The 13948-nt window shown below is 34.5% G+C and overlaps 2 protein-coding genes across 3 annotated transcripts; both read left to right on the top strand.

The window, feature by feature from the left end:
• Positions 1–895: 895 nt before the first annotated feature.
• LOC131631726 (phosphoglycerate kinase 3, cytosolic-like) lies at positions 896–4475 on the top strand. Its single transcript, XM_058902487.1, has 6 exons — positions 896–1434; positions 2664–2741; positions 2874–3134; positions 3245–3562; positions 3674–3832; positions 4052–4475. The coding sequence occupies exons 1-6, from the start codon at positions 1018–1020 to the stop codon at positions 4259–4261; spliced, it is 1443 nt and encodes a 480-aa protein (XP_058758470.1). The 5' UTR covers positions 896–1017; the 3' UTR covers positions 4262–4475.
• Positions 4476–9825: 5350 nt separating this feature from the next.
• LOC131631725 (phosphoglycerate kinase, cytosolic) lies at positions 9826–13023 on the top strand. 2 transcript variants are annotated; one of them, XM_058902485.1, is made up of 7 exons: positions 9826–9981; positions 10089–10304; positions 10807–10884; positions 10999–11259; positions 11697–12014; positions 12129–12287; positions 12612–13023. In XM_058902485.1, the coding sequence occupies exons 2-7, from the start codon at positions 10110–10112 to the stop codon at positions 12804–12806; spliced, it is 1206 nt and encodes a 401-aa protein (XP_058758468.1). In that variant the 5' UTR covers positions 9826–9981; positions 10089–10109; the 3' UTR covers positions 12807–13023. The 2 variants fall into 2 exon arrangements, with proteins under 2 accessions (XP_058758468.1, XP_058758469.1); XM_058902486.1 differs by having other exon boundaries at positions 9849–9981; positions 10068–10304.
• Positions 13024–13948: the final 925 nt, after the last annotated feature.

Raw genomic sequence — 13948 nt, 5'->3', positions numbered from 1 at the left:
TTGATTAGGGATGTCAACTTGCCTCCGTTAGCGGGGATCCCCGTGGGAATTCCCCGTTTGGGGCCCCAAAGACGGGGAATTTTCCTTCCACGGGGACGGGGATGGGGAACAAAGTCTCCCCGAAGACACTTCGGAGACGGGGGTGGCGTAAATATCCCCCGCCCCGTGGAATCCCCGCCCCACCTAAAATAGCATAATGTCCTGAATTTATGTATAGTTTTAAATTATTATGTAAGTTTATTATTCATTTCATATGATTAATCTTATACAAAAATTAAAAATATATATGTATTGTTTGTAAAAGAGTGGGATCTAAATGATTATTTCAATTTTTTTTTTCTTGAAATTTTGGTGGTCATGACACTCAATATTATAGATTAAATATTGTTAAAACAATATATTTATCATAAAGGAATAATTTCTAAATTTTTTGTGGTTAGTTTTTGAAGCTTTTACTATTAATTTGATTTAAAATAATAAATAAAAAATCATGTTTATGGATCTCCGCATGAACCGCGGGGATCTGTGGGGACCCGCGGGGACGGGGATGAGGGAGAAAATTCCCCCGTAGCGGGGACCCGAAGTGGGGATGGGGAATGAATTCGAGGACGGGGATTGTGATGGGAATGTATCCCCCGCCCCCGCCCCCGCCCTGCCCCATTGACATCCCTAGTATTGATTTTGTGTTGTCACAAACTTAAATCATCCTCATTTCACCTATAGAATTATTACCTCTTGGTAAACCTACATCCATATACCAAAAAAAGAGAGAGCTTGAGATTTGGTGTGGAATGGAAAATATATGAGGAAAAAAGGCAAGGAAGATCTAGAACCTCTCCTCAACGATAAGAGAAATCCAAAACCCCCAAACCACACCCAATCATTCTTCCATTGGTCCTCACGTCCACATCTTTCTTCCCTTCATTTCCACCTCACATCATCACATTCACAACAATAACCTCTAAAACACTCTCTCTCTCATTCACTTCACTCTCACACACACACTCTCTCTCAACAATGGCTTCAGCTACTGCCCCCACAACTCTCTCTCTCCTCCCCACCACAAAATCCTCCTCCACCTCATCCTCCTCTCCATCCTCCTCCCGCGTCCACCTCTCCTCATTCCTCGGCGCCCGTCCCCTCCGCCGACTCGGCTTCGCTGCTGCCGATCCCTTGTTTGCAGTGCAGGTGGCGTCCAAGGTGAGGTCAGTGAGTGGACGAGGAGTGAGAGGCGTGGTGTCCATGGCGAAGAAGAGTGTGGGGGATTTGAGTGCGGCGGAGTTGAAAGGGAAGAAGGTTTTTGTTAGAGCTGACTTGAATGTTCCTCTTGATGATGATCAGAATATTACTGATGATACTAGGATCCGTGCTGCTGTGCCAACTATCAAGTATCTTATTCAGAATGGTGCCAAAGTCATTCTTTCAAGTCACTTGGTATATCAATCACTTTGAATTTTCCTAATTGTCACCACTGTCTTTGTGTTAATGTTAAATTGTCAATGCTTCATAGTTCAGTGTAGAAATTTGTATGATTCAGAGTCTTCTTATGTTTTTGGAGGCGTTTTTGGAGGTTCTATATAGGTTAGCCGCAATAAGCATGACAAAATAATTAGAGACCCTATTTAACCATGATTTAATCGTGACAAGTATTTTTATGAGAGTCTATTTAGATACGGTTTATTCGTGAACATTTTTAGACTACCTGAGCAGTAGCCTGCCTTGCAAGCCTTCAAAGACGATATTGGATTGATGTAGGAGCAACTGGGATTTGATTAGTGAGTAGTTAGTAGTAATGGTGTTTGTTTTAACTTAAGGTGCTGAATCTGAGTTATGTGTGTGTGAATCAAGATACTTTGTTTTTACTTTCCTATTTGTTAATGGAAATCACAATGTTGGTGGAAATTGAAATGTTACTGGGAAGTAGAAAATTGATATTTTGAGAAATTTTGATAAAATTTGTATTGCGTTTGGGTTAGGGAATGAAAATCTGGACAAAAGCAGACTAGTCAACGACGGGTTTTGTAGATATTAACATATCTCTCTTGATTTGAGAGAAAGGTGTTGAAAGTTGAATACGATTATGGAGATGATGATGTTTGGAGAAAGAGGCGTGCAAAAATAAGATAGTGATAGAACTTGAATCCTTACTAATGAAGTATTTGGGTTTAATTAGGATGGGAAGTAAGTAAGGGATGCACTTTAGATTGTAAAGTTTCAAGCTATCATGGTTGATGATTGAAAAGTTTTAGTAAATTTTAATAACTTCATAGTTAGGTAACGCACGTAAGTTTGCTTTATTGAAATGCGAAGGGTTGAATTTTCAATTAAGAGATTTCATGTTTCGTCAGTTTTTATATCTGTTCTGTAATCTAAGCCCAGACAAGTGGTTATCTTTGAAGTGATTTATGGAGGACTAACCAGGAACAAGGGTGCTGAATATTTGTCGAAAAAATTATTTCTTGTTTTAATTGTGAGATTAATATTCGAAAGAAACAGTTGGAGGATCGGAATAACCGAGTGTGTAATTTTCATAGAGGCATAGGTGATAGGCGCTCTTGATATAAATATTAATGTAATTTTACATTGCAAAATCTGATTAGAATTGATTCATTGTGGTTTGAACTCGTAAGTTGATTCATTGTGACTTTTGATGAAATTTCCAGGGACGGCCAAAGGGTGTCACTCCCAAATACAGCTTGGCACCTCTTGTTCCCCGGCTCTCCGAACTCATTGGAATCGAGGTATGTTTATATAGGTTAATGATTATTGAGGAATGGATTGAAGGACAGGGAAGGTTAATATTTATGACTGTTGAATGTTTGATGGATAATAACAATACTATTGCCCTTTTCTTGTATTTGGATAATTGACAGGTTATTAAGGCCGAAGACAGTATTGGTCCAGAAGTAGAAAAGTTGGTGGCTTCCCTTCCAGAGGGAGGAGTTCTTCTTCTAGAAAATGTGAGGTTTTACAAGGAGGAAGAAAAGAACGATCCTGAGCATGCAAAAAAGCTCGCCGCACTAGCAGATCTGTATGTGAATGATGCTTTCGGTACTGCTCATAGGGCACATGCATCAACAGAGGGAGTCACTAAATACTTGAAGCCATCTGTTGCCGGTTTTCTTTTGCAAAAGGTGGGTTTATCTCTCTTTTTCTACTAAATAATTATCATTAGCTTATTATATCTGATCAATAATCAATTTTATAATAAATTACATTTCTCATGCATATTTTAATGTTTTAGGAACTTGACTACCTTGTCGGGGCAGTATCAACCCCGAAAAGGCCATTTGCTGCAATTGTGGGTGGTTCCAAGGTCTCATCTAAAATTGGTGTGATTGAATCACTTCTAGAAAAAGTTGACATACTTCTTCTCGGCGGAGGTATGATCTTCACATTTTACAAGGCACAAGGTCTTTCAGTTGGTTCATCGCTTGTAGAGGAAGATAAGTTGGATCTTGCTACATCACTACTTGCGAAAGCCAAGGCAAAGGGGGTCTCACTCTTGTTACCGAGTGATGTCGTGATTGCAGACAAGTTCGCCCCTGATGCAAACAGCAAGGTTTGTTTCCTAAGCTACTTTAGATAAGCTACGAACATTATTAATATGCATTTTTTTACTCATTCAGAATCATTTGCTCCAAGAACCTAAATTCTGCATTGACCCTTTCAGACCGTGCCATCATCTGCCATTCCTGATGGTTGGATGGGATTGGATATTGGTCCAGATTCTATTAAAACATTCAACGAAGCATTGGATACCACCCAAACCATCATATGGAATGGACCAATGGGAGTGTTTGAGTTTGACAAGTTTGCTACTGGAACAGAGGTACGCAAGAACCCTCATATATAGTGTTTGAGTTTAAAAATGTTTGCAGTCATAATATCTCCTCTCTATGGCAATGCATGCCCTCGTAACTATAGAGTAGGAGTTATGCATCACCGACACTTACGACTGAAGACATGTCTGGTGTCTAAGATATAGTTACATTTAAAAATACTTAAAAATGTTTACAGTCATAATTTACATTTTGTATCCTTCTTTCAGGCTATTGCAAAGAAGTTGGCTGACCTCAGTGGAAAAGGAGTGACAACTATTATTGGAGGAGGAGACTCTGTTGCTGCTGTGGAGAAAGTAGGAGTTGCTGAAGTCATGAGCCACATTTCCACCGGTGGTGGTGCAAGTTTGGAGCTATTGGAAGGCAAAGAGCTTCCAGGTGTCCTTGCCCTCGACGAAGCCACACCAGTTGCCGTGTAAGACAGTTTTCAGTTTGTAATTTTTTTCCCTCCCTCGGTGTCAAGTGTTCTTGCAACCTTGTAAAAGAGCTTATGTTGTAGGACCCTTCCGGGTTTGTTAGTGTAAATCTTATCATGCCTGAGTTATTCTCTTCACACATAAATTGCTTGTAACTGTAAACCTAGGCCGAGAGCCATAAATTCAAATAAATCATCTCCATTAGTTGTTGCCATAAGTTTTTAACATTCATCTTTCATCTTAGGTCTCACTCTCGATATTTGATCATGAATCAAGTTTTACATTTACTGCGGCATGGTTTGTTTTTAACTTCAAATTAAGCATTAGAGGTTGTTTAACTTAATTTAAAGTTTCGAATAGGCCATTTATCTTTGTTTTTCCGTGTCAAATGAAAGCATGTGAACCAGTCTAGAACTCTAGTTTCTACCACTAGTTTTTGGTTGAATGAATATTAGCCTTATGATGACAATTGACAAATCACGTTATGTGGAGAGAGGGCATTGAATGGTTGGAAAATAAATGGATCTCACGGGGCTTCAGAAAGCCTGAGCTGCATAATCTTTGGTTGGCAAACTAGACTTTACAGCCCTAAATCATGTTGTATCTGGTTTTCTCTCAATGATCCTAAGCCACAAAATTGAACAGCATCCCTTCTTTTTCCCATGAGTCACTTTCATCCTAGATATGTGGTGCTTAGATGTATCTACCTACATAATGTGAAAACACTTTTTAGAGAGGTTCATGAGCAACATAAGATGTAAATATTTAAGGGGGGGTGTTCAGTTCAACGGCATGTAGGGCTCACTAATGATATGTAAAACAAAAAAATGTCCTTTCGCAACGTCCATCTAAAGATTGAAATATGGATGCATTCTTTGTAAAACAAATCTCTTTATCATTTTATCAGACAGACACATTCATCCAATATTGAATGTATGTATTGGTTGTGTGTTTAACATAGGAGTGAATCCGAATGTCAAAATCCGGACAAATTTATGGACAATATTTTACATATTGGCTGGGTCTTTATTTCACAGCAAGGGGTGAATACGGATTTCAAAATTCTGACAACACCCTGGAACAATTATGCTTGTTTATTTCATAACAATGGGATGATCCAAATTTCAAAATTTGGACGAATTCTTGGACAATAGTATGAACCTCTTGACAGCAACTAGGAAGAAATTTTCATATCATTTAAAAATCATACATTATTAATACAATAAATCATACACATAAGTCAATCATAATTAAGATTAATTTTTCATAACTCATTTGTAAATCATACATCAATCATTCATAAAATACAACCAACCATATTGGGTCTATCTAACGCCCATGTTTCTCCTATGTCTCCTATACTGCAATGCATATCATGTCTCTGTTAAAATTGTTTATAGAGTGACTTTCTTAAGAGTGCTTTCTTGAAACTCTTCTTTAGCTATGACATATCTCCAAATAACAACAATATAATGACTTATAGGTAATACATCTACGACATGATATGTCCTTGCTTGTTCCTCTTCTAGTAACTCCTAATGAGTTGGCGTAGGTGATCTCCTTATGGATTCCGTGTTACGTAAGGATGAAACACTATAAAACCATTGGATGTAATTGTAGGCCGTACTCCATGGACGAGGAGTTGACAAACTACATATATCCTCTGCCACCAAATGCTCATGGTAGTCCGCAAATATTGAGTTAATATCTCTGCGGATGGCAGTGACATGAGTAACAACTATGGGGTCCCTATGTAATACCCTGTAAATACTTGAATTGTCGCAGCATTCGCCCAGGTAAATGCATGTACATAAGTTGAGACCCATAAACCATCTATCTAGAGTATCATGATATCACTTTTAATGGTCGTGTATAACAATGTTCACCATATGATGTGAAACATATATTATCTCCCAGGATGCGATCAAGAGCTAGCTTGTATAACTCAATTGATGGTATGACCTCTGATGGATTACCCTTCAATATTACCCTTTCTCTTTGGAGATGTTGACATAGCTCTTTGCAAACATTAAAAGTTTCAAATTTTTCTTTAATAAATTTGACCCAAGTATACCTTGAGAAATCATCCACACACACAAAGACATATCTTTCCCCACCCAGGCTTCTACTTGCACAGGCCCCATTAGACTTGTATAAAGTAACTTTAAAACTTTAGAGGTGGTAAGATGTTGGAGCTTCTTGTAGGGCATCTTGGTCTGCTTGCCTATCTAGCACTTTTTACAAAAATTTCCTTCTTTAATCTTGAACTTTGATAATTCCTTGATAGCATCTTTCAATATGATCTTTTACATACTTTTGAGGCTGAGATGAACAAGTTTTTGGTGCTATAGCTTGGTCTCACCTACCTTGGATATCAAACATGTTAAGGGCTGGCATTTGTTTTGAGATACCCACAAATAGCAATTGTCTTTTAACCTTGAACCTTTCATTAACACTTCTTGATCTTTGCTGGAAATAATGCAATCTGATTTGTTGAAGCTCATATTCAGACATTGATCATATAGTTGAATTATACTGATCAAGTTTAAAATTAATTCTTCTACCAACAACAAATCATCAAGGAAAGTGAAACCCGAATAAACCAGTTTTCCTATACCCTTGATTTTACCTTTTGCTCCATCGCCAAAAGTAACATATCTATAGGAGTAAGGTTTTTAACTCTTCTAGTTAGTTCTTTTCTCCAGTCATGTGCCTGAAACGTCCACTATCAAAGTACCAAACTTCTCTTGAGAAAATTCCAAGAGATGTATGAGCTATGAGACTTGTGATTGTTACTTTGGGTTTCCATACTTACCTAGCTTGAACCTTCTTGCTTGTTTTTATGTTGAGCCTTGGTTGACTATAGGACTAGAATAACCATTTATAGCAATATGACCTTATATGACCATATCTTCCACACTGATGACATCTCACAGAAGAGTTCTTGTAGCCTTTGTATTAGGATGCATATGTCAAATCGGTTGTTGAGACATGTGGTCCAACATCAGTAACTCAATTTTCTTCTCAAAAGGAACAAACTTCTTAGAGAGGATTTTGATCTTTTTGTTGATGGAATTGTAGTCAAACCTTATAGCCTTCATATTCCCTAACATATTTCCAATTTCCAAGATTTTATCTAACATATCCGAACCATTGTTTAAGGTACGTACAAACTTTACAAATGTCAATGATAGCGCCAAAAATAGTATTGGTGTTGAGCATCCTAGCCATGTCGTCAACCACTTGCTTACAATCAAGTTTGATATACACGTAAGATAAATCCAAACTTCTTAGCCATTTGATCGCTTCTTTTGAACCCCTCGCTTCCGCCTCATGAGGTAGAGGTAATTCATGGAACCAAAGTGTCTTAGCTTTTAAATATTCACCATGGATCCTCTAGTACACATTCCCACTCCGTAACATCCATTCTCCTTGAAAAATGCCGCATCCATGTTACATTTTATCTCCTCTGTTCTAGGAACTCACCATCTAAATTTTTTTAGATCCTTGTTCCAGCCTGCATGGGCCAATTTTTATAACTTGCGTTGAGTCGAACATCCTGTCACTGCGCTAATGATTTCCACGCCATATACACGTAAAGAGTTTTATAAAAACATAATTTGAAAAGTAAAAAAGCAAAACGATTCAAACAGGTAACAAATATCAAAACTTGTTGGTAACAAATATCAAAACTTGTTTGGGAAATGAAAACAGATAATTTTTTTGATATGTAACCTTCAAGAAGCTTTTTCCAGTCCTCTCAAAGACAAACATAGTATTTGAAAAAGTAATATGGAAAACCTTGCGTCATGTGGCATGTTCCATATAGCACGAGCCAAAAGTAGGTCCCCAAAGACATTAGTCCATGCTAAGTTGCGTATAATTAAAGCAGCTAATAACCTTATATTATTACATTAACAGAAACAATAATAAAATAAATAGAGCAAGATGCTGAATGGAATATTCTTTGGAATTTCTCTTTTCCATCCTTTTCATTTACGGACTTTCCTTTGTGAAAATTCTAACGTTTTTACGCTTCTTTTCTTCCTAATTAAACCAATGTTCTAGAACACACATTATTTTGATATTACTATTTTAGTTTTTGCTTGATATGAAATCACATTAATATGTATAATATGCAAAATAATTTATACAGAAATTTTAATTTGTATAAGAATTATGTAATCTATAATGACAATAGAAAAATAAAATAAATTTAGCACGTCTAGAATTGAATAAATATAAATTGGTAAAGTTAAGGATGATAATTTAAACAAAAATATGATTTATTATAATGCATATTTATATTAAATTTATAGTTGATACATTCACTTTATATGAAATATAAAAACTATTTTTGTCTTAAAAATGTCCAACACCAAAATTAAAACCATCTCTAATGTAGAGGTTTTTTTACAGTGTTATATGTTTTGGTTAAATTTTTTATAAATACATAAAAAAATTTGAAATAAAAAATTGATTTAAATAATTATTCTTATAATATTATTTTAAATATTTTATTCTTTTATTATAATTTTTAGATATTAAAAATATATGTTTTAGTCTTCAATAATATATATTTATGTTAAACAATATCAAAATTATTTACTAAAAACAATTTTTTTAAATATTTTAAAAATTACTTTTATAAAGATAAAACAAGCGGGTTTATAACCATTAAAATGTGGCATAGGGCCAACATTTTTATATAAAATCCCAAAGCAACATATTATACTATTTCACTTTAAACAACCATTGAGAAATTCAAATTTTAATTTAATTGTGTTTCAAATTAAAATACTAATTTATCTATTTTAATTAATATGTAAGATAATATTAAATGTTACAAATACAATTAATTTTAAGCACTTTTAATAATGGTTAATAGTTCAATTTTGATTAATTCATAAAAAATATAAAATTTATTTGTATTAATTTATATCATAGAAATTTAAGATAATTATAGTAAATAATATTTTTTTAATTAATTAAAGTAATTAATAGTCATTTCACAATTATCTTTTAAAATAATAAAAATTTGAACTCAGCATTATAGCAATACAATTATACAAGATTAAATTTATATCTATGAGCTAGAGCGTAGAACCTCACGTATGCAAAAAAATATTATAATACTAAAAATGAAAAAGAAATTATTTTGAAATATTAAAGAACTCATTTTCGAAAATAATATATAAGAAAATAAGATATATTTTAAAAAAAAAAAAAGGTATCAAATATGTAGGTCATTAAGGAAAAAAGCATCAAAAAAGAAAAGAAAGTTTATGAACTCATTTTTGAAAGGAATATATAAAAGATGCTTTAAGATTAAAGAATCAAGTTTCAATCAATGATAAAAAAGTTAAGAAACTTATTAAGGTATTTATATTAAAGATGCCATACATTAATACAAAACAAGTGAATTTTTCATTACAATAAATTAATACAAACAAGTGAATTTTTCCATTAATATTATTTTACCTTTTAAAAAAATAAAATAAAAATACAAACAAGTGAATTATCTCCATAAATAATCCACAGATTATAAATAAGTTCCACTGCGCCCACCGTGTCACCCAAGAAAAAGCGCTTCCCAAACAACCAAAACACAAACACCATCTCACACGTGCGATTCGCACGAGTCTCATTCATTTCTCTCTATAAATCTTCCAGAACCTTCCTTCTCAACCTCCGTGTCCGAACTCCGATCTCAACCATCAATTGTAAGTTCCGCCACCAATCTCTCAAATTTTCACTCCGTTTTCTCTTTCAGACTCTGATCCGTTTTTGTTTATCGTTGAATTTGAAGTTTATTGATTCGTTGATTCAGGTTTGCGAAAAGTTGAAGAAAATGGCGACAAAGAGAAGCGTTGGAACATTGAAGGAAGCTGATTTGAAAGGAAAGAGGGTTTTCGTTAGGGTTGATCTGAATGTTCCTTTGGATGATAACTTGAAAATCACTGATGATACCAGAATCCGTGCTGCTGTCCCTACTATCAAGTACCTGACTGGTTATGGCGCTAAAGTCATCCTCTCTTCCCATCTGGTAACCATCTATGGTGTTGTTGTTATGATAGTAATAGTAGCTTTGAAAATAATGTCCATGTATTGTTATGATTTTTGTTGTGATTTGATATGATTTGATTATCTATTTGAGTTAGATCTGCGAAACATTTTGATATAAAGGTTCAATTAATGGGTATGAGGTTTCTGTTTTAATCTTGCTTACTTTGCATATTTGAATTTTTTAGATTTAGTGATGAAGGGTTTGAGAAACTATGAATGTTAGAATAATGTGATGGTAGTGAGTGATAGTAGTAGTAGTAGTAGTAGCTATAGGAGTTGCTGTGTCACTGTGTCTGCATCTGTGTCGGTTACAGACATAGTACACTTGTGATTACGTTTAATTTATTTATTATTTCAAATTATTACCATAATGGACGTGTTTGTGTGAGTGTCGTGTTTCAGATGTCCATGTTTTATAGAGTGTTTTACATTTTACATAGTAGTAGTAACTTGAGGATTATTCTTGAATTTGCTGTTTTCAGGGACGTCCAAAGGGTGTAACACCTAAGTACAGTTTGAAGCCTCTTGTACCAAGGTTGTCTGAACTTCTTGGAACAGAGGTGTGTTTACTAAACTGATCTGATATATTTTTGGGATTGATTTGATCAAACTGTTCTTAATTGGTGGTTTACTTGGTTTTTTTTAATTATGTTGGGTTCTCTTGATTATTATAGGTTAAGATTGCTGAGGACAGTATTGGAGAGGAAGTTGAGAAGTTGGTTGCACAAATTCCAGAAGGTGGTGTTTTGCTTTTGGAGAATGTGAGGTTCCACAAGGAAGAAGAGAAGAATGATCCCGAGTTTGCTAAGAAGTTGGCTTCACTTGCTGATCTTTATGTGAATGATGCATTTGGCACTGCCCATCGTGCTCATGCTTCTACAGAAGGTGTTGCTAAATACTTGAAGCCCTCTGTTGCAGGATTCCTTATGCAGAAGGTATGTTGGGAGAAAACACAACTCTATGTTATTTTGTATAGTGTTTGGCTATAGCATTACTATAGCAAAAATCACTGTTGTTTCATGATATTTATTCAATGATGTTAAATACCTATAGCTCTAGCATAGTGGAGTTTGAACCAACCCCTATTTTTCGTGATACATTATTTAGTTCATAATGTTGTAAAATAGCTGCTATAGCACTATTGCATAGAGGAATTTTAACAATCCTCTATTGTCTGCTATGCGTAAGTGACAACATTAACATTAATTGTTCAGCACAAAGTTTTTTCCAAATAGTGGTTATAACCATGTTATAGCAATGTTTTGTAGCCAAATATGTTCACTACTATTTTCAGCTGTCCGCAATGACAACAATTATATTTGGTAATTGATGTAGTTGTTGGTTGATCTATTGTAATGTTCAATTGTTCCAGGAGCTTGATTATCTAGTTGGAGCTGTGTCAAACCCCAAGAAACCGTTTGCTGCCATTGTTGGTGGTTCAAAGGTGTCTTCCAAAATTGGAGTTATTGAGTCCTTGTTGGAGAAGGTTGACATTCTCTTGCTTGGTGGAGGAATGGTTTTTACCTTTTACAAAGCTCAGGGTCTTTCAGTTGGGACCTCTCTTGTGGAGGAAGACAAGCTTGATCTTGCAACTTCACTTCTTGAGAAAGCCAAGGCTAAAGGAGTTTCCCTTTTGCTTCCAACCGATGTGGTTATTGCTGACAAGTTTTCTGCTGATGCTAACGCAAAGGTATATTAAGTTTTCTACAGACACGTCCAAAGGGTTATCAATACTGATGTTTGGACAATTTTTCTATCAAGGAAATCTTGATATATATTTAAAGCTTTGTTATTTTGTATTCAGACTGTACCAGCATCAAGTATCCCTGATGGATGGATGGGATTGGATATTGGACCTGATTCTATCAAAACATTTAACGAAGCTTTGGACAAGAGTCAAACCGTCATTTGGAATGGACCAATGGGTGTGTTTGAGTTTGATAAATTTGCAGCTGGAACAGAGGTATGAATGATTTGCGTTTTTGAATTGAATGTCCAGAAATCATTAACTATTTTTGAATTGCATGAGCTCATATAAATCATGAACTATTTTCGAATTATTGCACTATAGTTTCAAATCGTCAGTTCATTTATCTGTTGTAAGCTTGGATCCTTCATGAACCTGTCATGAACCATAGTGTTTTGATTAGTTTTTTTGTTGAAGTTGAACAATTACTACAATCTTATATGAATGGTACAAACTGATATTTAAGTTTTTGAATTTTGATTTGATTTAGTTTTGCTCTAGTGGTTGATGATTATTCCCTTTTATTTTCCGCGTATGTAGGCCATAGCCAAGAAACTGGCAGAAATAAGTGGCAAAGGAGTAACAACCATCATTGGAGGAGGTGACTCTGTAGCCGCTGTGGAGAAGGCTGGACTAGCAGACAAGATGAGCCACATCTCTACCGGCGGAGGTGCCAGCTTAGAGCTTCTTGAGGGAAAGCCACTACCTGGAGTCCTTGCTCTTGATGATGCTTAAACATGTTGTATTTTGTGTTTTATTATAATGGTTGGGTTTCAACCAATGTTGGTTTGATTGAGGTTGTGACTAAAGAGCTGCTCTTTTAGAAGGCTTAAATAGGATAGTTTTCATAAATAAAAATGTTTTTGCGGCATCCATGGTGCTTGATCAAATTGTTACTGGATAATGTTCATTTTTAAAGGAGTGCTTATGTAGTTGTTTTCCTTTTGCTTTATTGATGGGTAATTTTCTGTGATTTTGGTAATGTGACCCTTGTTTGGTCTGCAAATTTTCTATACAGCAACCAAACAGGTTGATTTGGTTGCTTTACAACAAATGGCTTGATTCCGTTTAACGGAGGCTACAGTATTTATGGACATAGTTGGAAAAAATCAACCTGACTGAATTTGCTTCCTTCAAAAAAGGAAAAGTAGACAATTCTTTTTTTCTTTTTTTCTTTTTGAGTTTAACAAGTGACAATTCTATCTATCTTTTTTTAAAAGGCAAATTAGTAGAAGATCCTGTATTATAAACGAAAAAATCTTAAGATGAATAATATATTATAAACGAAAAAATCTTAAGATGAATAATATATTACAAACGGAAAAAAAGTAGTTTTAAAATTCAAATGAGAAATGTTAAATTAAGATTCATAAAAACATAATATAGATAAATAGTAGCTATTTAAAAAAAAAACAGTTGAAAATGAAATAGACAAAAGGGTATTATGTTGATAGCGACCTGTAAAAGTAGTAAGTTTCAGTGATAAAATTCACATAAGAAAGATATTATGATGATAGTGATCCGTAAAAATAAAATTTACATAAGAAAGATATTATGATGATAATGATCCGTAAAAATAGTGAGTTTCAAAGATAAAATTCACAAAAGATATTATGGTGATAGTGACCTGTAAAAATAATGAGTTTCAGTAATAAAATTCATAAGTGTTATTGTTTGAATCCATCTCAGGTTTAAAGTAAACTATTTTGTTTGCTAATTATGGATAAAGTAAACTTTGTATTTAGTTGCTTTATAATTTTGGATAATTATTTATTCCTTGTGCTTTGCTTGCTAATTATTAATTACCTGTAAAAATAGTGAATTTCAGTCATAAAATTTATAAGTGTTATTGTTTGAATCCATCTCAGGTTTAAAGT

Source organism: Vicia villosa, unplaced genomic scaffold (assembly GCF_029867415.1).
Source record: "Vicia villosa cultivar HV-30 ecotype Madison, WI unplaced genomic scaffold, Vvil1.0 ctg.000858F_1_1, whole genome shotgun sequence".
In the NCBI taxonomy this organism is placed as follows: domain Eukaryota; kingdom Viridiplantae; phylum Streptophyta; class Magnoliopsida; order Fabales; family Fabaceae; genus Vicia; species Vicia villosa.
This window is presented reverse-complemented; position numbering and strand designations above follow the sequence as displayed.

Coding starts and splice junctions, on each gene's coding strand:
- LOC131631726 (XM_058902487.1), top strand. CDS start 1,018: ATGGCTTCAGCTACTGCCCCCACAACTCTCTCTCTCCTCCCCACCACA. Junction 2,742..2,873: donor CCGAACTCATTGGAATCGAG/GTATGTTTATAT, acceptor GATAATTGACAG/GTTATTAAGGCCGAAGACAG. Junction 3,135..3,244: donor CCGGTTTTCTTTTGCAAAAG/GTGGGTTTATCT, acceptor TTAATGTTTTAG/GAACTTGACTACCTTGTCGG.
- LOC131631725 (XM_058902485.1), top strand. CDS start 10,110: ATGGCGACAAAGAGAAGCGTTGGAACATTGAAGGAAGCTGATTTGAAA. Junction 10,885..10,998: donor CTGAACTTCTTGGAACAGAG/GTGTGTTTACTA, acceptor TGATTATTATAG/GTTAAGATTGCTGAGGACAG. Junction 12,015..12,128: donor CTGCTGATGCTAACGCAAAG/GTATATTAAGTT, acceptor TTTTGTATTCAG/ACTGTACCAGCATCAAGTAT.